Source organism: Maniola hyperantus, chromosome 20 (assembly GCF_902806685.2).
Source record: "Maniola hyperantus chromosome 20, iAphHyp1.2, whole genome shotgun sequence".
Classification (NCBI taxonomy): Eukaryota; Metazoa; Arthropoda; class Insecta; order Lepidoptera; family Nymphalidae; genus Maniola; species Maniola hyperantus.
The window spans coordinates 3675630-3700924 of record NC_048555.1 but is presented as its reverse complement, the minus strand read 5'-3'; the positions used below and the strand labels follow the sequence as shown (position 1 = coordinate 3700924).

At 34.6% G+C, this 25295-nt stretch overlaps 6 protein-coding genes across 7 annotated transcripts in view; 4 read left to right on the top strand and 2 right to left on the bottom strand.

Annotated features, from left to right (window-relative positions):
- Positions 1-25295, top strand: part of LOC138403748 (meckelin-like) — a 208030-nt gene that overhangs the window by 32643 nt on the left and 150092 nt on the right. The window lies entirely within an intron of this gene.
- LOC117992028 (uncharacterized) lies at positions 918-3238 on the top strand. Its single transcript, XM_034979678.2, has one exon. The coding sequence runs from the start codon at positions 943-945 to the stop codon at positions 3121-3123; it is 2181 nt and encodes a 726-aa protein (XP_034835569.1). The 5' UTR covers positions 918-942; the 3' UTR covers positions 3124-3238.
- Positions 3304-9505, bottom strand: LOC117992029 (uncharacterized). The gene is made up of 6 exons (XM_034979679.2): positions 9130-9505; positions 8770-8896; positions 7349-7635; positions 5263-5438; positions 4223-4349; positions 3304-4037 (listed from the first exon to the last, which is right to left on the bottom strand). The coding sequence occupies exons 1-6, from the start codon at positions 9250-9252 to the stop codon at positions 3384-3386; spliced, it is 1494 nt and encodes a 497-aa protein (XP_034835570.1). The 5' UTR covers positions 9253-9505; the 3' UTR covers positions 3304-3383.
- On the top strand, positions 11219-15197 carry NijC (Ninjurin C). Of its 2 annotated transcripts, XM_069505227.1 has the most exons (5): positions 11219-11398; positions 12891-13067; positions 13674-13793; positions 14012-14182; positions 14578-15197. In XM_069505227.1, exons 1-5 carry the CDS (start codon positions 11363-11365, stop codon positions 14812-14814), a joined length of 741 nt encoding a protein of 246 aa, XP_069361328.1. In that variant the 5' UTR covers positions 11219-11362; the 3' UTR covers positions 14815-15197. The 2 variants fall into 2 exon arrangements, with proteins under 2 accessions (XP_069361328.1, XP_069361327.1); XM_069505226.1 differs by lacking the exons at positions 11219-11398; positions 13674-13793; positions 14012-14182 and adding an exon at positions 12292-12431.
- Positions 17012-19139, top strand: Dhpr (dihydropteridine reductase). The gene has a single exon (XM_034979682.2). It carries the CDS (start codon positions 17299-17301, stop codon positions 18001-18003), a length of 705 nt encoding a protein of 234 aa, XP_034835573.1. The 5' UTR covers positions 17012-17298; the 3' UTR covers positions 18004-19139.
- LOC117991723 (uncharacterized) overlaps positions 21270-25295 on the bottom strand; it is a 52607-nt gene continuing 48581 nt past the window's right edge. Inside the window, exon 5 of the mRNA XM_034979325.2 lies at positions 21270-23882. Within this exon, the coding sequence (XP_034835216.1) occupies positions 23687-23882 (196 nt within the window). The 3' untranslated portion in view covers positions 21270-23686. The remainder of the gene's footprint in view (positions 23883-25295) is intronic.

Here is a 25295-nt window from a genome sequence, read left to right as displayed (position 1 = left end):
TTTTAAGTTTATGATAATAATAGCTGATGCCCACGACTTCGTACGCGTGGATTTAGGTTTTAAAAATCCCGTGGGAACTCATGTCGATCCGTTGCTCCGTTGTGACGTGATTGAAGGACAAACCAACAAACAAACACACTTGTAGGTTATAATAGCTGGGTAGTGATTACAATACCCTTGAGTTTTTTACAAGTGAAACTTGCAGAAAACGGGTTGGGCGGTATAAAAAGATTGGACGGATTTCGATGAATTTCAAAGATTATGATACATAAATCAAGAAAAGCCTAGACGGTAATTTGTGGGTTATCCTTAAGCGCCGTATTCACCATCCATCCCGGCTGTACGTTAGCTCAAGGCCGCGGTGCTAGATGTCTATTCACCATCAAGCATGCACGACGCAGGACGACTCTGCTGTACGTCCGCGCTATTCACTGTCCATCTGCACGACGCGGGCGGTGGTGGGGGCGCTCGCTGGATGCATTAAGCGTCTATTCACCATCCATCCCGGCTGTACCTGGTATATAGTGTGTTATCTATGGCTGTACGTCCGCTCAAGGCCGCGGTACTGGACGCTAAATTCATCGTGCACATCCAGCAAACAATTAATAATAATTATCGACGTACAGCAAGCCTATTCACGGTCTTTTTGCATCGTGCATGGCCTTGGCGGGACGTACAGCAAGATGGATGGTGAATACGGCGCTTTACACATTTCCCTTGCTACGCATAACGCATATATATCTACTCACACAGACAGACTGCAGCGAACCCATACCAAGTGTTTTTATAAAACCTTTTTAAATGAATATGTAGGTATACCTGTCTGTCGCGTTTGAACATTTGGAATTTTGACAGTTTTGACATAAAAACAACTTCAAATCTAAACTTCAAAGCGCTTGAAAGAGTAACATTTTTATAGAAAATAAATAAACAGCTTTGGCTATGTCCAAACTAAGTGAAAATTATTATCTTAGAAATCATTACCTTGAAACCGATCAAGTACCAACTCAGACCGTTATCAAAGAGAGGATGACACCACCTCTCGCGCACGTTTACTTTAAATCCATGACTCCGAAACTGAAGGTACTTGCTGGCCTCGAACCGCCTATGAAGGGAGGAGGTAGTGACTGGTTCGTACCGCCAGAAGACTTGCTAAAGGGAAGGGCTGTGATGAAACCCATAGAAAAACAATATCTAAAAAAACTAGGGTTTAATGGCATTGATAGCTTTGGAGATAAGCTCGTACGAGATCATCACAAAGAAATGGAAGAAGAAAAATGCAGACTTCTTCTGGAAAGTGACTTGAAATGGAAGGAAACTATAGAGACCACTTGCAGTACGCAATGGGATGACACTTCGAGAGAGCAAGCTAAAGAAAATACAGCCAAGATTCAACAAGCTTTCCACGAATTCAGCACATTGTACGCCAGATCCATAAACAAAATAGAAAGTTTGCTTTTTGATGCTGCGATAAAAGAGATAGAGCGCGTGAAAGAGGAAGCTTTTATCGAAATGTCTGGACAGTTTGCGGAACGTCTCAAACAACAAGCGACTATGCTATACGACAGGTACGCTATTAGACTTCTAAAAGAAAAAACTAGACAAAAAGAACATTTTATTACGACAGTCGAAAATGCTCGAACAGAGTTAGGCAATAAACTTCACGATATCAATGTTGAGAAGATTATTGCTATAGAAAAGCTGCGAGGTATTTTAGAATGTCAGAATTTAGCGTGCCAAGTATATGTAGCTTTAAAAGAACGAGAGGAGTGTGAAAAGCACATGGAAAAGTCCAAACATGAACATAAAAAAACTGTTAAAATTCTGTCGGAACAGATTCAAATGCAAGATTTTGAAATTCGACTCGCAAAGGAAAAAGAAGTAAAAAGACAAGATTTCAAAAAGATGTGGCAAAAAAAGGTATGCTATGTGGTAAAAAAATTTCAAGTATTTGTAAAATATTGTTTGAATACATTGCCGGAACACGCAGATTTTTTTATAAATATGGAAAAACTAATGCTTTTACAACTCTGCGAAGCTATGGAAAATCCAAGTGCTAAAAGCATCTTCGTGCCTGAAGAACCAACTTTTCATACTCCTGTACCCAAGCCACATCCATTTTTCCTTTTTTGCGATAAAGGATATAAGCCACAATTAGACCAAGATCTGTGTCCGAAGCATTGTACTTCTAGTGCGTCACAATTCCCAGTTATAGTCGTCAACAAACGCTATATATATGCAGCTTGCGATAATATTGAAACTTTTACTGAAAAAGTAAAACAATTCCTTGATGGTTATCGCGGAGATGACGTTGATCTCATCGATGAGCATGACTACAAATATGACATTCCCGTCAAATGTACATCATCTGATCAGCTACTTCAACTTAAATTAGAGAGCTCTTTGATGCAAATTTTACAAAATGAACTTGCAATAGCTGGAAACGTAAATTCACAATCTTTTTTTGAGCTAACTAGCTCTAGTGAAACTGCACCAAAAAATGTGTGTCCAATTTCACCTTCACAAGAAACAACTGAAGCAGAACTGACGACTTCAAGGGATTACAGTCAAGAAATAAAATCGAGAGACGAAGAATTAGAACATCAACGCGAACCTAAATGGGATAGTTACCTAAAGTACATAATCCCCAAGCGGTGCAAATGTGCTAAAAAGGCTAAAAAACATTTAGAAGAACACTTACCAGTTTATATGCGAAATATGTCGCCATTCGATGAGCCAGATTTGCCTCATTATAAAACTTGTACAATTGATAACCTTAAAAAATTAGTAAAGAATGCACAAAGAAGGTCATCTCCACCGCCTAAACCTGTGAAAGTAGAATCAAAGACAAGGGATATGAGTACGCAATACTCTGACCAAGAATTCGAATTTATGTGTACTTGTTTTTCGGATGAAGAGGTAGGAAAAGTATTTCTAGGCTCCAAAATATTCATCCAAGAAGCTGAAACGCAATTTAAAGTTGTGGACGGTTCTCTATTTCCTACAGACCTTCAAAGAGGTGATAGTTCCTTTGCTTACGATAGAGCACACTCTTTAAGACGCTTGATTGAAGAAGCACCAGAATTAGAAGAATTATTCAAGAAAAAAGATTGCGATTTTTAAGAAACTCAAAATTATTTGATTTTAAATTTTACCAAGTTAGAAAAACTAAATTTGGTAATTACGACTCTATACTAATAAATAATACAAATTGTGATAGGTATAAAATAGATTTGAAGCTAATCATATCGAAAATTAAACAGTGTAAAATAATTTTGTTGGGATCAGAGTGGAAAATACGAATACATAAAAATATGTCTTTAATTTATATAAAATTATAAACATCACTTTGTGTAACTGCGTTAGATTCATTTCACCTATAACTAAGTAATTTCATTGACTGCCATTTGTTGTAATAGATTCATAACAAGGCGAAATCTCTCTTTGATTTCTGTTGGTGTTCGGTGGGGCAACAACTCTCGTGTCCTAATAAGAACTTGTTCAGAACCTGGTTCCCCTTTTAAAACTTCTAACATAGTTTTATCTTCATCCCTTGTCCAGTTTCTATTTTCAACTTTTGTAATTTGTTTGAGTTTTAATTCATTAATATCGACTTTGTTTTGCTTAACTTTCAGTTGACAATCTTTTTTAGCACATGCATTTTTGTTTATACTTTCTTTCTTCTTATGATTTACTTCATCTTTTTTGTTTTGCTTGCTTTTCTGATACTTTGTTTTAACTTTAGCATTACTTAATGGAATTGTAATACATTCTTTTTTATTGTTATCGTTTACGTCTTTGACATTTTTTGTGGGTGATTTGAGTTGTTTTCTGGTTCTCTTCTGTGGTATTTTAGACGTACTTTTGTTGTTTCTTTTGGGCGACGCGCGTTCCGAGTCTGATTCAGGGGGGGGTAGGCAATGATTTGGAGCAAGTCTTCTCGCATGAGATCTATAGGGCTCCTTACTATATGGATATGTGACACAAGCCGTGCGTAAGAGTCTGCCGTGTTGGAGAAACACTCTACCATGTAAATACTGAAAAGAAAATTACATATCATTGTTATCTTATTTTAAAGTTGAGAACAAAAACCCTGCTAGTTTTGTTTCAAATAAATCCTAAAGTAAAATGTTAAGATGTTTCTTGGGTAAAGAATAGCTCTACTTTAAGTCTATCAATTTAGTGTAACTTAGGGATCACAACTCACTCTCATTTTACTTACCTCTGAGTCTAGAACTTTAGCATCTGCCTTCTTCGCATCGTCTTTATCTTCGAATTCCCACACATCGAAACCCTTATCACATTCCAGAAAACTATCTTCAAGCACATCTGAGCCTGTCTCATATACACTGCAAACAAGTACAATTTTACCTACAGCTACTTTTAGTTAAAAACAGATGTTTCTTTATGAAAGTTGATCATTAGACCAGCTCTCCATCACATCACTTGAGTTGAGAGCTTGAGTTCTAAAAATATTCAGACAACAACCGCACGTGTTGCGAAAACAGGTTTCACTGAGAAGAGCCAGTAGGAAACTCGGCAGTTACAATAATTGGGTATTTGACTCCAATTTTTTTATTACTGTAATATACTCTAGGATAAAAACAATGACGTAAACTGAAAAAAACTAATTAAATCGATCAAATAACAAAAAAGTTATAAACGTATATTTCTGATTAGACAGAGATAGCGATATAGCATTTTGACGTCACACCGTACCATAGTAGCTTCGTGCGGTTTCATACAAATTTTCGTTTTGCGAGAAAAAGATAGAAGACCCCCCCCACTCCAAAATTAAAATGCTTGTAACTTTGTAAATCTTTGTTGGATTTTAATATTTTTTTCAGCGTACGTCATTATTTTATTCCTAGTTTATAATAAAGTAATAATATTTATCAAATTCAAAAGTAGGAAAATACCCAATTACAGTTATTTGTGGTGCAACTTTTATAAAATTTGCTGAATTATACCACCTAAATGATGCTAACTAATCGCGTAACATTTATTTCTAGACTAGAATATGCCCGCGACTTGTCTGCTTGGATTTAGATTATTTTAAAATCCAATGTGAACTCTAATGTTCCTGGGTCGTTTTTTTAAATTATTATTTATAGGAAAGTATCCTATAAATAAGCTGTGCAAAATTTCGTCAAGATTGGCTCAGCAAGCTGAGTTTTGAAAGGTTAACAGACAGATAGAGAGAAAGCCAGACTTTTTAGCATTTATAATATTAGTAAATATAATATTAAATTGATTATTTACCTGTCTGGTGGTCGCTCATCAGGAAATAAGGTCTTGAACATTTGTACGAGGCGCGCGTTTGACCTGAGATGCGGTAGAACCCTCGCCTTCATGTCTGAGCTGTTTCCACTGTTGATGCCAGTGGTTATTGCGCGAATTATTTTCCTTAGTACTGTTGGTTTGCGACTCAACGTTGACTGAAAAATAATTGTTATTTTGTTAAGCTGCTCCTAGTTTACACTTATCGTCAGCAGAATAAACAGTGGATGCATTTATTATTTATTTTTCTGTCACATCTCTCTACAATATGTAATAAGCACTCGACAATCGATCAAGTACACAGAGTAACAAGTAAATTAGCCATGTTAAATGACTAATATTCCCCTTTCCTCTCCAATTAAGCGTCAGGCTTGTGCTAGGAGTAGGTACGACAATAGTGCAACAGGCGGGGTTTGAACCGTCGACCTTTCGGTTTTCAGTCCACTACTATACCGGTTGAGCTATTGAGGCTCTAAATTGAAAGAACACTAGAAGAAAAGAAAGTCTGTTCAACCATATTTCTCGATGTAGCACAAGCATTTGATTAAGTCTGGCATGAATGTCTTGTTCACAAACTTTTGCAAACATACTAGAATCATAATAATATGTATCTGAAAGAGTATTCAGAGTGAGGCAAGAGGAAGCTTACTCCAAATTCAAAGAGATCAAAGCTGGAATATCTCAAGGAAGCGTACTAGGACCTGTCCTTTATCACCTGTACATGTGTGATCTTCCACACATCATAATACCATCGCTACTTTTGCCTATGATACTGCTATCATAGCTGTGGGTATCATAATACCAGGAGGCAGTGGAAAAGTACAAATAGTTTTAGATAAATTTCATAATTGGACGAAAAAATGGCGAATAAAACGATTCTTAGTCTACCCCTATTGATTATACAAATAAAATACCAAAATATTATCCCCTTTTATATTGACCAACAAAAAATACCTCATGCTAATACAGCAAAATATCTTTGAATGGCTCTGGATAGTAAGCTATGCTGGAAAACACATGTCTAGAAGAAAAAAGAAGACCTAGAGATAAAGTACAAAAAATTGTACTGGCTCATAGGTAGAATCATATCGATGTCAACACAAAAATTTCATTTATTGCATGATTGTAAGTATAAGAAAGATGTTACATAAATAAGATTACAAGTCCTAATGCCAGTGTGGACTTGCGGTATCCAGTTGTGGGGCTGAAAAGGCAATACACAAATAATTTAGCAATTCCAAAATAAAGTATGTTCTCTGAAATACTCAAAATAAATCAATGCACCCTGGTACGTCAGAAATGAAGTTATTCATCGCGATTTACAAACGGGCTTCGTGGACACAGTTATTAGCGAACATGGTAAATCCTACGAACATAGGCTCCATCAACATGTTAATGTTGAGGCTATCCAGCTCTTCGACAACACAGACCTAATAACGAACTAAACCTTTTGAGTTAGTGTAGTCATAGTGAAAGTATAGTACTAGTCCAATTCAAAGAACACAAGAACAAAGTGTCTTCCAATAAAAACTCTGAACTATAAACTAAGATAAGTCAATGGCCCGATTCTTAGGTATAAGTACATTATAAGTTTAGATTAATATAATACTACTTATTATTACATTAGCCTCACTCATAGACTAGATTGTAATGTTAATAAAGAACTGTTGCCAGCACTTTTCAAATAATCAAAAATAATAAAAAAAAATCTGTAATATAGTATCCAAAAACATATCAATGTCCTACCTACCACATGCCAAGAGAAAAGTGTCTACTTTTCTCTGACCCATGGAAAAATGCATGGATTGCATAGAAAGATAGCCAGATTCGCTTTATGATTAAGCATTTTGATTATTGATGAAACAATTGTGTTGAAATACCATGAAATACCAAACTGTGCTTAGGTTCATATTAAAAAATACACAAAACAGTGTTGTAACTATTTAAAGTCGCAGTGCGAAAACATAATAAAATATTTAGCCAAATAAGCAATTATATTTTATTCTATTAAACTAGCATAATAAAAATACCATCCAGGTGGAAAATGCTCCTCCATAAAATAACTTACTTGTAATAATTCTATAAAAACTGTCATCTGTGACAACATAAAGTGGTCCATAAATCTACCAACGGATGCTGCTTGACATGGCTTCAGAAATAAGAGGAATTCTTCCACAATATCGCTATGTTTGGCACTGAATAGTTGCTCAATTTTCTTATACAAATCTACCGGTGTTTCCTTTGATGGATCAAAAGTTCTCAAAATCTCTCTGAATTGTACAAAGTTATTAGTTGGTGCTGTTAAGTGTGATGCAAATCTTGACTGTATCTTTGTGTAGTAAGCTCTAACTAATGCTGAAAAAGAAATAATTTAGAAATATTTAAATGTACATACAGATTCCTGTCAGGAAAGATTGCACATCAAACTTTAGAAAGAGATAACAGTTTCATAGAGCATACTGTCTCTGTTGTTGAGACTGACAAAATGTCACAAAGGTATGAGAGATAGAGCCAAAATCTTTAAACTTTGATAAGCAATATTTCCTGTCTGGTACTGTACGTTATGATTGGATGTAATAGGCTGAATACAGAGAGTTGATTTAAAGGAACCTATGCTCAACACTGTCTTCTAAATGGCTGGTGATAAATGATGATACATAGAGACCTGGGACTCAATCAATAAATTTACAGCTACAGTGTGATAATCACAATCACTTCTAATTGTACAGCAAAAAATACCATAAATTTGGCCAATCATAACAATTGAGATTGTAGAAATTATTGATGCAACATTTCTGTAATTTTAAGATGCAACTTTAGCTCGACAGAAATGTGGTATGCAGATTCGTCCAGGCAAATACTTTATATTAGAAAAGGTATTGCTCTAAGACTGCATATTATTTGGCAAGTACCTATGGATAATTTCAGAGTAAGGAGACTAATATGTTTGAATATCTCTTCAAGTTATACTGTATTTAAATAGCTCTGTTACTCTACTCATCATAAATAGAGGCTCATTCAACTGCTAACATATTTTTAATCACACAGAGAACAGATTCACAATGTAATAGTGAAATTTCAAGGAAGTTTCTTAGCGTTTAAATATTTTCTCTTACAAATATAATTAACAATTTGTTGGTGTTATTCAAATAGCCCATATCAATAGAAATTACTTTTAAATTCAATGCTCTATTGAAAATGAATCTACAGAAAATAAGAAGCATTATAAACTGTGTCAAATTATATTTAGAATAACAGTTAGCGGTACAAAGTACATAAACTCAACATCCATTGCATTTATAGGTCATTACTGAATAAATTAAAATAATAGCTAATTCTTGTATTGAATTTAACATGAGACTACATAAATTCACTTAAATTAAAGATGATTTGGCTACCTCGAGCCTCGTTTAGAATGTCAGTCTTATTTATATGCAACTAAAATTAAAAGTTAGACTTTTGAGAGGTATCTCACTGATCTGTTTTTACCTGTTTCTTTATAATTCTTATCACTTTTAGAATCTGTTAGCTCTTCTTTTTTATCAATGTTCGTTTTATTAGTTGCCTCATTGTGTTTTTCGTTCTGCGATTTATTTTCGATCGTCGATTGAGGAGCCTGAAACAAAAATTATATTAACACGATAATCAACGAAGAAAGATGGCAGACATTGCAACGCATTTACGCCTAATTGAAGGCTATTCATTTTACAAGTTTTCAAGTAATCGATCAAACTTATAGTACTTCTAATACGTGTAATACTATCCAAATACTAAAAAACATAATAAAACTGTCGAATTATTAGATTAAAGTCCCAAGAAAGTTACATAAAATAACATGCACTGACTCACCTCCAATTGAATGATAGTGTTTGTTTGAATATTTTGGTTTAAATAACTTGTGCTCGGTACTATTTTGTTCCCAAATGCATCTTGGCTCTCCCTAGTAAATAATATTGGCATAGAAGGCAGCATTTGGCTGATTTATGTACCCTTCTTCAGAATAATATCAAACAAAATCCACCTTGCGATTTCTCACGAAACACTTTTGCCACCAATTTTAAAACATTTAAAATTTCAACACAATCCGGTTCATAACTAGTAAATTTCGATTATAATTGTTTAAAATATAATTCATAGTTGTTATAAAACTCTATCATAATAATAAAATAGCGCATAGAAAATATTTTTGTTTGATTGACAACACAACATCAACGACGCGGCGCGCGGGCGGGAAGAAAAAGTCCGAGTCGAACTCAGAAGTCAGACGTTTCATTTTATCAAATTATAGAAATATTAAACTTAAGTAAATCGTAGTAAAATGGAACATAATATAATATAAATCCCATTACTAATTTTTTATTGTAAAAATCAACATAAATAATTTTTTATTTTGGATAAAACATCGACGGATAAAACGAAAAGTAGAGCAAGGATAGAGCGCGAGTTTTTAAAGTTTTAAACTTTTCATAAGGTAAAAAGTCAACAACAGGTAGGTAACTAAATGAGTACCTACCTATGAGACAAAATTTAATAATAGTTGGAGTAAGTATTTGTTATTCATCGGTTAGACGACTAGCATAGTATCAAAAATCTCGGTAATTTTTGGTGTTATAAATTAACTGGAGAACATTTTGAAAATGTCTGTCTGTCTCTACAGTGACCAAATTCGGTATAATTGAGGAGTGCCTGATCAAAAACCAATATTTCCAAATCTATTTATAGGTATGCTGCATAAAAAATTATGCCGTATGATGACCACTAAACTATAGAGCACTAAAATGAAATTTTAAATTTAGGTACTTTCATAATGTAATTAGGTCTCATTTTGGTTCAAAAGTTAGTCGTTTTTGTTTTATTTAAATTTTGAATAGAAAATACGTACAAATTACCTACTTTTTAAAAAGTTCAGTCATGAATCATAATGGAAAACATAGTGCTAATCTCTTTTTCCGTAGCTACTACCCGAAAGGTGCCATTATACATTGTTTGGTGCCAACTGCCAACGACGGGACCATATTATTATGCCTCCGCTGTCCGTCTGTCAACAGCGGGCCGTACCTACCTATCTCATGAACAGTAATTTATTTTGTAACTTCAATGAGTAGATAGGTAAATATGTACTACTAAAAGTAAAATAAATAGTAAATTGCTATTTATTTTACTTTTATATTATTGGGCAAAAATTTAAATAGTAAATTCTATGCCAGGCAAAAGAAGATAGACAACCTCCATGACGGATAAGTGGATAAGTTTATAACTTAATCACTTTGTGGCCATGGTGTGTTACCTCCATGCTATTGCGAAAGCTCCCATAGTGACTCTTGCTCGTATTGCGGTACCTACAGAAGACGTGCACGCAATATTTCAGTGTGTGGTGTTTGAGGACAAAAGAAAAGAATCGCACGGAGAAGGCGAACCAATAACCCCTATGCCAGAGGTATTCATGAGGATTTTCGTCGTCCCCAAACGAAAAAAAACAACCTCCATGAGCGCTGAGCGCTGTGGTCCCAAGGAAAGTCCCGGGTTTGATTTCCGGTAGAGACAATTTGGCAATTTATTTATATACATGCGAAGGTGTGTAGGTAACTATATCCGTGTCGCCTGATAGCTTAAAAAAATATAAATCCATGCAGACGAAGTCCCGGGCATCATAATAAAATTTATAAATTTTTACTACTTCTTAAAAGCATCGACCTAAGTAGGTAGGTGGTAGGTGTAGACTGTAGATACGAATAAGTCAATGAACTTAACGCGCTACAGGTTAGATCCTAACGCCTCTGCTAAAGAAATTATAAATCTTATTGACCTTTCATACTTTCGGTATGTACCTACGTACGGGGGTATATTTTGTAGCTACCTTTATTGTTTTGTTTACCGTTGTCTAGTAACCGAATCGATTTTCGTATGTATTTAACTTCGTGCTAACGAACGACGACAACGTATTGTCTCTTGCATTCTCACACTAAACAATGAAAACCTTAATTTTTAAATGAAACTGAATATGCTTAATACTTCTTTGAATTAGTGAATTTACTTAAATGTTTTTACGCTTGTTTGATTTGTTAATTTAAATAATATAATAATGGCGTCTATTTTCCCAGCGGGGTTAAGGAACGGGGTAAGATTATAATATGCCTTTTGTGTACCAAATTTTTATAAATGCAGGTAAGAGTTACTACGATGCTTAGTGCTTAGTTTAGTTTCGTCTTAAGGAGCTGAAATGGCTCAGAACTCAATAAGGCTGTGGCGTGTTAGTGATGATGTAAATGACAATTATTTGTAGGTACATTAGGATTCTTTCTAATATTGTTTATGTACCTACCTGCTTATGTAGTACCTAAAGTCTAGTCCGTTTAAAGCGATACATACATATCAGTTATTTATTTTAATCGATCATGTGAAATTTTCAGTTGTACACTCTTAAAAGTTTTTGGATATGCTGTCACATACAGACAGACGGATACAGCGAGAAAGAACAATCGGCTATCTACAAAAATGTAATTTTTCAGCAGAGCGTTTTAAAGCATACCATGTTTTTAAAAATAAAGCTAAAAAACACTTTTAAGAACAACTTCACATCAAGGCTCGAATTCCATCTCACTCTCTATTTTATTTAACTTAAGTAAATTGTATAAAATTGCTAAACCATCTGATTTTTTGGATATTACCATTTTAAACTAAAATATCTGCGATGTCCTGAATCTCTCTTTTCTATTCTGGTGTTTTATCGATTTTCTTTTAACCCAAGTTTACCTAAACGTTGACTTTCAATCGTAGTAATACCCATTACCCTGTGATATCTCTGCACATTTGTAAAAACTCTAATGCATAATGCATTATATTAATGCAATATGCTATTGAGTAATTCTTAATTTCCGGATTTTATTAGCCTTGGTAAAAGGAAACTAAAATTAACTTTTCCGTTGTACCTACGTAATATTTTAGTTTGTATTCGAACGCAATCTCACTAACTCGCTTATATAGTTGAAAAGGAAGAAATATTTAGGTCAAGTGCTGTAAAAATCGACATCATGGGTGACAAAAATATGGATAAAAGTGCTTCCGATAAAACAGACTATGAGACTAACGAAGTGAATATTGACGAATTAGTGTTGAATAATCAAGATACCGCTACAGCAATATGTGAAGCAGTAACTAAATATTTCCTAGCTATTTATTTGATAAGTCTACAATACTCTAATAACAACAGATGACGAATAAGTCTGTAAAAATTGTTTTAGTGATGAGAGTATACTATTGTAAAGGCGGGCGTAGATTCGAGTGTTCAGCAATTTAAGTGATATTATTTACTAATAAGTAATAATTAAGTTTTATCTAATTTTAGTGAATAATTTATAGATTTCAAAGAGTAGGACACTAGCTCAGGACTTTTTAGGACAATAGTCATAGTTATTAGTATTTCATTTAATATTCAGGTAGCAGAACATATTGTGAAAAGGGGGTTTCTAAATAATTTGGGCCTTGCGGTTGATTTTTTAAAGACTTATAGTAAGCTTGGTGGATTCTAAAGAGGACTCTACCATTTACCGCCATGTGTTTCCCCACATACATAAGTAGAGGTTTTATAAGCTTAACCTTATTTTTCTCAGGTCAAAGGTCTCGATGCCAACCGATATGCTACAAAAAAGACAGTGGCGCAGGGTATGCTGGATATTGCACTTCTCACTTCAAATGCCTCACAGCTGAAGTATGTGTTACAAGTTGGTCCCAAGCACGAGTTCTATATGCTGCTTCTGGTTCTTATATCCATCTCAATTATTTTACAGGTAAATTTTATAATTAATTGTTAGCTAGTAGGTACTTTCATAATGTTAAGACCTTTATATTAGGTATACCTACTAATATCTTAATTCACTGTGCCATAAATTATGCTAGTTTTTACCAAGCTAATTACCAAGCTAATTCATTGGGGTTTTGATATACTTGTAACGACGAGCTCAATTATTATTGAGCTTGGGAATAAGACTAACAAATATTCCATTGGCACTGTTAGAATTTTTGGTAAATATTGGACGAGCGAAACAAAGTTAATAAATTCATTTTAATTTAGTAAGAGAGCTATCACGGTAAAATGACAGCTAGAATGTAACGAACAATCAACGTGCAATCGGCACTCTCTCGCTATTGGCCAAAATCCATTGTAACAGAAAGAATATTATAAATTCAGGCAATCGGCTTTAATCACAGACATTTATCCACTGCTACTGTTTACTACTCGGTGGCTTTAATCGAACAGCTATAGTGCTTTTTAAACAAATGTTAATAATGTAGAGCAGACAATTCTGTGTCTACCGATAGGTGTGGAATCATAGCCTCTATTCACAGAAGATCTAGAGATTTCGGGACATGTGGGTAAATTTAAGAGATTTTAGGTGGCGATGGGACTGGTGCTTCTTACACTGAACTTGCTCCGAGACTGCAAATTCCATGAGCCTCAGCATCGAACCTCTGCGCTTAACATTAACTACGGCACAACAGCTACTGCGTTTTTGGTCACGGTGCTAAATATTCTAGTCTCAGCATTTGATTCTTCACTTGCTAGATATCTTGAACTTGATTATAATTAATGCTATTATTTTTAATGGTTAGCCAACGCATTTCAGGTGTTTTTCAAAATTTCTTTGACTAAATTGACAAATAAAAATCAAGTCATCGGCTTCTAGTTGATGTAGGTAAAGTGTGAGTTAAAGTTTTCTACGTATTGTTTTAGCTTCTCGTTGGCTTAATGTTCGTAGTGATTGGAGGATTGGACCTAAATCATGAGGCAGACCAGCCCTCTGCAGTCATACTCAACGACGTCATAGTTATATTCATATTCGTTATATCCGTTACAAACATTGTTATATCTGCTTTCGGAATTGAATACTCAAATAATCCATTAGTATTAGAACGTTTAAGCTATATCAATGCAGAATATTTAAGAAAAGCCAATACTACTGCTAGTTAATTTTAGATAAATGCATAAAAATAATAAAAATCAAAGATTGAAGTAAAAGAAACAACAGTAGGTAGAGTATATTTTATCTCCTTTTACGGTCAAATATGAAGCATCATAAAATATAACATGAAGCTTAGAATAAGAATTACCTAATATATGAAGTAACTGGTTTTTGGCATTATTTTCAAACAGAAAATGCCATAACAGTTCACAAAACAGTCATCTAATATTTAATCGAGATCTGAAAAGAGAAGAATTTCTTGTATTTGGTTCTTAGAATTTTATGGAATGTTAAATATTTTTTTTTTAAATTTTTAAAAACTTTTTTGTTAATGCAGGCGAGCGCGGGAATTCTGGCCTTAGTTATTTCGGCTATGGACGGAGAAAGTAGTAATAAGCAGAAGAAAATTGCTGATTGGCTTTACCACATTTCCGTGGGATTGATGACAGGTGTAGTGTTCTGTGACGTCATCAAAATGACATTTGGCCTTGACCCTGCGCTCTCTATGCAAGATTCTTTCGACAACGGCTCTTTGACTATCCTTAATCCATTACTGAATAATTTTAAAAATTAAGTACCTAGTACCTAGTTCATTATATGACAACAATTAATAATTAAGTAAATATAATATTATTAAGTAGGTATTCGTATTTAGGTTGCTCCTGTGTTTGATACAGGTAAGTAACCGAATAGAATGCTACGATCGCACTGCTATTTTATTTGTTTTTCTTTAGTTTCATTTTATTTTTTTGCTGACTGAATTTGAAAAATAAACTAGTTTAGGCAACAAACTAGTAGATAAAAATTAAAATATTAGTTATATTACGTCTTACCTGTATTATTGACACAGGTATGTTACCAAATAAAATAATAAATAATTAATAAGTAGGTCAATTTAGAAAGTAATAGGTAGATACATATATAACATAGCATATAGGTTCTTTAATTTTATTTTACGTTTTTTTTGTGTTTTAATATTTTTTATTTTTTCTTTCCTAGGTAATTTCAGCTTTAGCTGCCATAGTCCTCGGTTTTATTTTCGATATAAATCATCAGTCTCATCAGCGCTCTGCAGAAATATTAAATAATTTATCTCTAATGTTTAAACTTATAAGCACCACTGTCAATATTGTTCTATCAATTTTCTATTCAATATCCTTTGACACTAATTCACTTTAACATTTTTATGTAGATAAGTCACAGGCCGATAGGTACCTACAGCATTCATTGTAATAATTTCGGTACCCAGCTTCATATATGTTATTATTATTTGTCATTTATGTTATTATTGTTAAAATTTTATGTTTTATATTTCGTATGTTTTTAAAGTACACATAATATTATTTATAAGTAAGTTGTACATAATAGGTATATTTCATGAAAAATGAAATGAAAATATTTTAAGCTTAAGAGTAAGTATACACCAAATAATATTATACAAATATGAAAGAAGCTGTTCAAAATAATTGTTCATGATAGGCTCACCGCATATCGACGAATTTATCAGAAAATGTCAAACATTCAGATGCTCGCTCGGATGACCGTCCGCAAATGGGCATACCTAATACCCCGCAAATTATCAAATATTTCGGTCCGATCAGTTCACACTTCACAATTGGCCGCCAGCTCTCTGGTTCTTATCTGCTGTTGTGCAGCAAAAAAAAAAATGCGCGACTTCCAACATTCTGGCAAAATTCTAATATGTAGGTAGGTACCTAGTTACCTACTGCGAGTCTGTAAAATGTATATGCTTGTATTTTGTATGTATGTAGTATATAAATACAAATATATGAGTTTTTTTCTCTTCTGGCTATACACAAATTAGCCATGTCAGGGTAAGAGTTTGATATGGTTGAGTGTGCGTTGAGTAGAGTGCATTTTAGTGCGCGTCAGATTTTGTCTGACAAACTTTTTCAATATGCGGCGGGCCCACTACAAGTTTAAATTATAGTTAATAATGAAATGAATCTCTTTTGTTGTAGGTAGGTAATTAATTAATATGTATAGTCCGTAAAAACACGCGCCATTTTACTACTACCTATGTAGGTCAATTACTGTCATGTCAAAAGTTCGGTTCACCTATAAGGACTAAATCGTACTTTTACACGACAAGTTATAATGTTAAATGGCGCGTGAGGAGTTAAATTTTACGCGTTATTCTTATTTTTAGTTATAACTTATATGGGGTGAATTAAATCACATTTATAGAGAAAAGTTTGTTTTATTTTAGAATTTAAATACTCGAAGTCGGTTATTTTCTTAAATGAATGATATTCAAATTTGCCGCTAGATTATATTCAATAAAAGTAGACTGGACAAGTGCGACTTTAAAAAAATATCTACCTAGTACCTACTATTCTAAACTAAGGAGAATGTCAGCTCCAAATTCTGATCATAGATTATTATAGGAAATAAAAAATAAATAATAAGGAAATATTATATAAAGCAGTTAGTATGTCTGTCATACTAATTTAGAATAACCTAACTTGATACTTTAGAAATTCCTTCTTTTTATTTTTGTTCTATCAAATTAGTTTATTTCAGGACTGAAATAGGTACTAATATTGCGGCTCCCATCATGCAAATATTTTTTGAATTTACCGCGCCTTTCCACTCTACTTCCGTTAGCCAGACTGTAGTGATGAGTTACGAGTTGTAAAATTACGAGATTATTTGTCAAACATTGGCCAACATGTGAGCCAATGGTTGGGTGGCTTGACGTTTAGCTGTCATCTTGACAGTTAGTGTCAATGTCAGTGTCCAATCAAAAGGTTAGTTTTTTGTGTATATGTACCTGTTTTTTTTAATTTTGAATAATTAACACTAATTTACAAGGAAAACGAAGTTGATTTGAATCATAGAATTCCCACGAGCTACCGGTTATTTCCATTTTCCATATCCTCCACAACCTTCGCGGTTTTGTTGTCATTTGTGTCACCGCTGATAAAAAGTGATAGTGGAGGCTACTTGTACTTTAAGATAGAGGCTGTTACATACAGTACCATTTAATTTACGCCGTTTAGTTGTCTGTGTACCGCGGATCAATTAAGACGTGAAAATGGCAAGTGGAAGAATCATTGTGTACGGTGGACGTGGTGCTTTAGGGGCAGCTTGCGTGAACCACTTCAAAAATGCGAATTATTGGGTCGCAAGTGTCGATCTCAACCCGAATGAGAGTGCGGATGTCAACATTATGGTGCCTAAGGACTTCTCGTGGGTCCAGCAAGAGGAATACGTCGTAAACGAGCTTGGAGCGGCGTTACAAGGTCAGAAAGTGAATGCTGTGATTTGTGTAGCCGGTGGTTGGGCAGGCGGCAACGCGGCTAAGGATCTAAGTAAGCAAGCGGAACTAATGTGGCGCCAATCCGTTTGGAGTTCAACTATTGCAGCTACAGTAGCTGCAAAGTACCTCAGCCCTGGAGGTTTAATTGCTCTGACAGGTGCTAAAGCTGCATTGGAAGGCACGCCGGGAATGATTGGTTATGGTCTTGCGAAAGGTGCTGTTCACCAATTAACAAAATCTCTAGGTGCCAAAGATTCAGGGTTGCCAGAAAATTCGCTTGCAGTTGCAATCTTACCTGTGACCTTGGATACAGAAATGAACAGGAAGTGGATGCCGAAAGCTGATTTTGGTACTTGGACACCCCTGAGCTTTGTTGCGGAGTTGTTTGCAAAGTGGATGAAGGGAGATGAGAGGCCTCCAAGTGGCAGTCTTGTTGCACTTGTAACTAAGGATAATGTCACTGATCTGATTGTAGAATAACATGTTGACCAGTATTACCAGTTGGTTTTGGCACCTTACACAAATATCTTATAAACTCCTTTTTGTCTTCTCCTCCAACTTAATGTAACATTGGCAAAGTAAATTGTACTATTAAGACTTAAGTGTAGACGCTACTGTAGGCGATAAAGTATTCAAAAAAGAATAAAATAGCAAGTCTTTTAACTGCAAAACGAATGTCACAGCAAACTTCCATTTTGTAATCCGGGTTGATGTAATGCTAACACTATTAAATCAGCCTTGTTATAAACAATACTACAGATTTATTTGTTGTAAAAAGTTGTCAAGTATTTGTGGTAGTTATTGGCTGCAAATCAACATTTTAGATACCTATACTTATTCCATTTATCAAAGGTTATGATTGTTATGATGTTGTGTAACTTATCTCAAATTTTTATTATTAAGATATCTCATGAACAACAATTTATTTTAAGGGCTAGAGCACACAGTACTGCAAATGAAGCAACTGCTTTTGTGCAAATAATTGCATATCAATCTTATCCAATTTGATTAGAGTTATAATTAGTGCACCAAATGAATTTTCAGTGGGATATTGTGCTTCTACGGTTGTTGTAGAATCTGGACTGATAACTCAATTTGAAAAAGATAAGGTTGTTCTTAAGTGCTGGATTTGGTTTCCTTTGTGGCCTTAGTTCATTCATTTTGTGAAACATGTGCATTGTCTTTAAGAATCATAAAGCATTGCCATGGGCTTGTTGACTCTTTTGCTTCTACAAACTTTGTCATTGCTTGTGGTTATTTTATCTATTTCTATCTATTCATCATTTTTATCTATTTCTTAGGTTACTATACTAGGTAATAATATTTTATATTATGTATAACTGTCCGAAATGTTCCTGCAGCATTTGTAGTTCAGTCTGCACTAGCCCTTAATAACTATGTTTATTTTATAAGTGATATGATTTTTTGATGTCTAATTACTTAATTATATATATGTTGTATCAAATCACAAGGGAACAATCTCAAAGAATATAAATATTAAGTATGTTTTAAATATACTCTCTAATAAAATATATTATTAGCTCAAAGTATATATTGAGAACAATAAAATTGGTGTGATATATTTACTCAAATATATTAAATGCTTAAAGCATTAACATGTCTTTTTTTCATCATAAACATCAACAACAACATCTCAACTAAGGCATACTTTGTGATACGCCGTACGCGACAGCTACGACGCTGGCACGCGACACAAGTGTCGCGTAATTATAGGTCGCGCGTCGCGGTCGCTCGCCTCAACGTCTCCCTTAGTCAAAGGTAGATTGACGATTTTAATGCAACCTTTACATTCATTTTAAGATAGTTATACTGATTTTGATAAGATTCCTTTTCTGGTAGGTAGGAAGGTACAGTTTTGAGCTTGATTTCAAGTTCCAAGTTAGAGAAACAGCATTTTCTTCTTTCGACGTTGATGTATATATACTTACGGCCCCTTACGGCTAATTGACGAAGCTGGTGCATTCTTCGAATCGGTTGAGCCGTTATGAGTAGTTACAAGCGGACATAGGAACAGAATTATATACAGGTCCAACAAATAACCCGCCTTTTGGGCTTCGCCGCAGTCAGGTAATAATAAATAGGTTTTACCTCGACCACTGAACTGGCTGGATACTTAAAAATTTCAAGTCTCGTTAATCACGTCTTGGTTATTACGCAACTAGGTCCCTTGAGCGTTCACTTTTACAAAATGAAAGTGAAACCGAGATACGGTTAGCTGATGGTAGGTATATTAAATGCTTTCACTTTTTGGTACAATACAGATTTAAGTTCTAATCTTTTTGTATAAGAAGCTACAGCTAAGTTACTTAGTAAGTTGTTAGTTTTTGTTAAGAATTGGCGTAGGTATTGTATGAAAACAAATTATAAATAGAGGAATCTTTTTTCAATACGTACCTAAGTTGTAAGATATAAAACACCATAAGGTCCGGTTTCCATCTAAGCGTAACGTGATATTTTTATCACGACATAATTAAGAATCTGTTAGGTCGACAGAACACACCTCTCCGCTCCGCTTAGGTGGAAACCGGGCCTTAAGAAGCTTTTTTATCGAGGCAGTGGAACGCGTGTCATTAGCACATATTTTTGCCTTTTAACCTCCACAGCATTCGCGCCTTTTTAACACAAAATAGCTAATGCTGTATAATTCCTGGCAGGCGTTCTTTTCTCGTGACTCGTGTGTATGTATGCTTATAAGGTTATCTCAAAGACAATGAAGGAACCGATTTTGATATTTCTTCCCCTATAGTAATTTACATATTTTCAGGAAGGTATTAACAATATTATGTATACCTACCTACTTACAAAGATTTCTCCAGGACTTTAGTATTAAACTCCAAGTTTCAACCCTGATGATGCAGCTGCATGGCACTCCTAAATCATATGAGCTCAGGAACTTTTGATGTAGGTATACAATTAGTATATACCTACCTACAGCATGTTTGATAAATCCTATTTAGGTACTTAACATGACTTTTGTTTTTGAGGTATGTAGGTAGGTAGTACTGAATAGTTAGTGCCATAGATTCTTTCGTTGTCTCTGCTGCTCGGCAACCGTTCAAACGGTCCTTCGAGTTCACAGAAATGTTACGAGTTCACTTCCGCGATCAGCTGTTTACATGATTGTTTCATTGGAGTTTTAAACATTTTTTTTAATTATACGCGTATCACACTATGAGGCACATTATTTTTAGGGTTCCGTACCTCTAAACGTAAAAAGGAACCCTTATAGGATCACATCGTTGTGTCTGTCAAGAAACCTTTAGGATAGGTACTTCCCGTTTACCTAGAATCACGAAATTTGGCAGGCAGGTAGGTCTTATAGCACAAGTATCTGAAAACTTTGTAAAAAACCTGAATTTGTGGTTACATCACAAAAAAAAAATGTGTTCAGGAACAAATAATTAGTATTCAAAACTTTCAAAGAAAGATTATTAGGTAGGTACCTATACCAAGTGGAATATCATAATATGAAAGGGCTTTACCTGTACATTCTAAAACAGATTTTCATTTATTTTTATGCATGATAGTTTTTGATTTATTGTGCAAAATGTCGAAAAAATACGACTGTAATACGAAACCTTGCACTTGGCCGGTTTTTGGTACATATCTACATTCTATTGTCCGTCCTAGCCTCAGCCCTCAGCTTGCCGGGATGCTACGGACATTACCTAAAACCTTGTAAAAGGTTATAAAACAATCAGAATGAAACGAAACAAATAGAAAATTATGTATTTATTGAGTCACTGCTTCGTTTAACTTAAAAAAAATCTTACAACCCTAATTGAGTGGAGCATTTCAATTCGTATTTATTTTGTACGAATTAATAATAATTTAACATTTTATTCTAATCATAATATAATAGGTATTATTATGTAGGCATACCTATCCATTTTACAATATAACTTAATTTAACACGATAGTACGTAGGTATGTTTTTTTTTAAAAATCGTGGAATGCCTGCATCCATTTCAATTAGTAGGTCCTACCTAACTAAGGTATAATATGAGATGATTTTGTATTTTTTTGTTCCTATAAGAACATCTGCCTATGTATATACTTTAGAAACTACTAGATGATGCCCGCGACTTCGTCCGCGTGGATTTAGGTTTTCAAAAATCCCGTGGGAACTCCCGGGATATAAAGCCTATGTCCTTCCCCGGGATGCAAGCTATCTCTGTACCAAATTTCATCAAAATCGGTTGAACGGATGGGCCGTGAAAGGCTAGCAGACAGACAGACACACTTTCGCATTTATAATATTAGTATGGATTAAGTGTTAGGTAGAGCCTTTTGCATATTAAATGCTGATCAACTTATCGTTAAAGGGACAGAATATAAGTATTAAGTATTATAAACTAGAGAACACTAATGGACTATAGGTATGTGTAGATTAGATATTATCATGAAACAAGGTAAGAAGGTCCTTTATTATCAAGATATTTTTCCGAGATGGTAGTCTGATAGTCAGACAGGAGTAGGTTGGGTTCTTAATAATATAATAATCTCGAATTGTTAACAAAATATAAGAAAAAATATTACCTTATGCTATGAAGTAAGAACACTTAAGTTGTATAAAAAAATAACTTAATTTTACTTAATTAAAATAGGTACCTAACTATTAATTATTATTAAAAGTCAACGAATTTAATAACTTAATTTTACTCAATATTTGAATATTACTTCGATAAGTATGAGTATTAGTAATTTTCATAAGGAATTTTCTTTAAAATGATAAACAGACATGGACTTTTGTCGAAATAAAAACTAAAAGTGCACTGGCAATAGTTATATATGTCACAGCAACATAACATTATTCTATGAACAATAGCTTCTAACTTTTAAATAGACAATGGGGCCGATTCTCTAGTACACAATCTCTAAACTAAACGAAATTAACAGGTCTAAATCTAGTGCTATCCTTTTCAGCAAGCAACATCATGAAAGGGACAGCAATAGATTTAGACGTGCTATTTTAGTTTAGTTTAGAGATTGTGTACAAAGGAATTAGCCACAATAATTAAATTTCTAAAGTCGTTTGTATAATTTTCATGATTTTTCTACAAAATATCAACAATTTGGACTAAGACGCTTGGTATAATTTATATAATAGACTCTGCAAATTGCAAACACATACCTAAAGGGATTTTTCAAATGATTTAGGCTCAAATCTACGTTACTTATTACGATAGGTATTTAAAAGGTACCACCAAACAGAACTGCTGCTTTATCGAGGTGTTTTGACTATTGAAGTATCAAGTAGTCAGTGCCGCGGATTTTTTACTTGAGGACGACTCATTTTCAAAACTACTGATTTCTAAAATGACTTAAATAGGTGCACTCATGTGACTTAAGTATCTATTATTTGCCACAACGCAATTTTTTTTAAAACCAACCGCGCGTAAATGCATACATGTTTTTAAAAATTCTATGACAATTCTAGCAGCGCGGCCGAGAGTCCAGAGAGACCCGAGGTTCAAACCCTGCCGGTTCCGTAACTATTGATATTATGCATTTGAAAATCATTTAGAACTTGAAACACTACAATAAAAAAATTTAATTCTGTTAGCGCTTAGCTGACGGCAAGAGACGATCGCATAGATCTTGCGGGTCGCCTCTTCTTATGCACAAGAGAAGATCCGCAAGGTTCGTAGAACGTGCAAGAATCTTGCAAGTCGTCTCGCTTTATAAGTTGCGACCACTATACGAGCGTTAACACACTGGGATGCCATGGCGACCTCGCCAGCTACGTATCTAAACAATTTGTATCGATATATATGGCAGTTAACTCACTTGGCTACGGTCCGACAGTAGCTAAGACCGACCGGTCTCTACGTGGAGAGTGGACACTCTGGCAACCTGGCGACGCGTAGCCAAGGCGCCAATATTTTGTAAACAAGTAAGTTACGCCTCCGTCACGCAGTGGCCTACTGATCGCCAGGACGGATGCCCGCGTGTTTGTGTTCGCAGTTCGCTACTGTTGAGTTATTGTACTACTACTTCTTTAGCAATCACATGGCTACAGAGTACAGACAACAGTAGGTAGCCAGAGGTAGCCAGCGACGTCGCCATGGCGTCTCAGTGTGTCAGGGCTCTTACAGTTAATCACTTTACAAAAAAAGTATTCTTTTCTTCTACAATATTATCATCCTATCACAGCTTTTACTGTGTTCCTCAGAATGTCACTGACAAGTTCAGTTGTCCTTATAATCTTGATGCCGATTTGGTCGATGAAAGTGATGGCTGTGGTGTAAACAAAAGGCATTTCGTTGATCGGCCTCAGCGTATACCGAGTCGGCATTGAATCTGCTCCTACGCTCGCCCAAGACACGGGAGTTGGTCTGAAAAAAAATTCAGTATAAATACTCGTAAGTATAATAAGTAACGATAATAGCCTAGTGGTTAAGACGTCCTCCTCTGGTCTGGTGGAGGTTGGGAGGTCGGGGGTTCGATCCCGGGCACGCATCTCAACTTTTCGGAGGGGAACTTTTTAGGTGAAGTTTTCTTTCACCAGGAAACCTGCATGCCTGAGAATTCTCCATTATTAAGTATTTATTAATGATGATTAATAACTCTGATTTTCCGAGTTAAGTCCAGGTTTCAAGCTATCTCTGTACTAAATACGCGTAGATGTTGCCCGCAACTTCGTCCATGTGGATTTATAGGTTTATTAAAAACAGAGACTGGATTAGTGGTCTGTGGTTTAAAAAAAAGCATCTCGTGGGAACTCTGGTTTTCCGGGACAAAAAGTAACCTATCCCCGAAACGCGGGCTATCTCTGTACGAAATTTCGTAAAACATTTTAGCGGCGATTAAATCGTTTGTGTAGTAGGTTTTCTCTATTTTGAATTAGGTAATAATTATATTTAATATCTGTCCCGGCTTTACTCACGTGTTTAGTCGACGTTAGGTAATAATTGTTCTTCGCTTTGCCTACGCCAATTTATTTATCAGAATTTTTAAGGAAATTTTACCAATTATATTATAATGCTTTACGTAGGCATTCTATCTAAATATTAAAACCATTAAGATTTGGTTTTCCAAGTATTTTGGAAATACCTGTTTTATCTTTTTTGTAGATATCCACCCAAGTAATAAATTTGTGGTTTAGAATTTAAAATTTTTGTGATTAGTTATGCATGGTGCTTAAAATTGTTAATGATAATAAATTATTTAATCAAGTTTAACAATGGAACTAAAGTCACACTTAAGTTAAAAAAATTAGGTAATCATTTGTAACTAAGTCGTTTTTTTAGGGTTCCGTATTTCCAGAGAAAAACGGAACCTTTATATCACTTCCTTGTCTGTCTATCTGTATGTCGTGTCTGTCAAGAGAAACCCTATAGGATGCAAGCTATAAGGTACTTTCTAGAATCATGAAATTTGGCAAGTAGCAATGTCTTATAGCACAAGTAAATGGGAAAATCCGAAAACCGTGAATTTGTGGTTTCATCATAAAAAAGTTTCATCATTCATCATCACATCACAATATAAAGTGTTATTTCTTGTACGATGGTAGGGAACACTTTGTGTGCTAATCCGACTCGCACTTGGCCGGTTTTTTTGTTCTTTAGGTTTTATAATATGTTCATTTGGATTATCCCGACTTAAATTCGAGAAGCTTCGACGCTGAAAGCTTTTTCTTGTAGCGTAGAGAAATATTGTACCTACGAGATTATTTTTTATTTTCTTTGATTTTCCGGAAGAAAAAGTGGCCTATCGTATAAACTATAAACTATGTCCATTCTAGCATG

Coding starts and splice junctions, on each gene's coding strand:
- LOC117992029 (XM_034979679.2), bottom strand. CDS start 9,252: ATGCTGCCTTCTATGCCAATATTATTTACTAGGGAGAGCCAAGATGCA. Junction 8,897..9,129: donor ACACTATCATTCAATTGGAG/GTGAGTCAGTGC, acceptor TTTTTGTTTCAG/GCTCCTCAATCGACGATCGA. Junction 4,350..5,262: donor GATGAGCGACCACCAGACAG/GTAAATAATCAA, acceptor ACTTGTTTGCAG/TGTATATGAGACAGGCTCAG.
- NijC (XM_069505227.1), top strand. CDS start 11,363: ATGGCGTCTATTTTCCCAGCGGGGTTAAGGAACGGG. Junction 13,068..13,673: donor CCATCTCAATTATTTTACAG/GTAAATTTTATA, acceptor AAGAGATTTTAG/GTGGCGATGGGACTGGTGCT. Junction 13,794..14,011: donor CAACAGCTACTGCGTTTTTG/GTCACGGTGCTA, acceptor GTATTGTTTTAG/CTTCTCGTTGGCTTAATGTT.
- LOC117992028 (XM_034979678.2), top strand. CDS start 943: ATGTCCAAACTAAGTGAAAATTATTATCTTAGAAATCATTACCTTGAA.
- Dhpr (XM_034979682.2), top strand. CDS start 17,299: ATGGCAAGTGGAAGAATCATTGTGTACGGTGGACGTGGTGCTTTAGGG.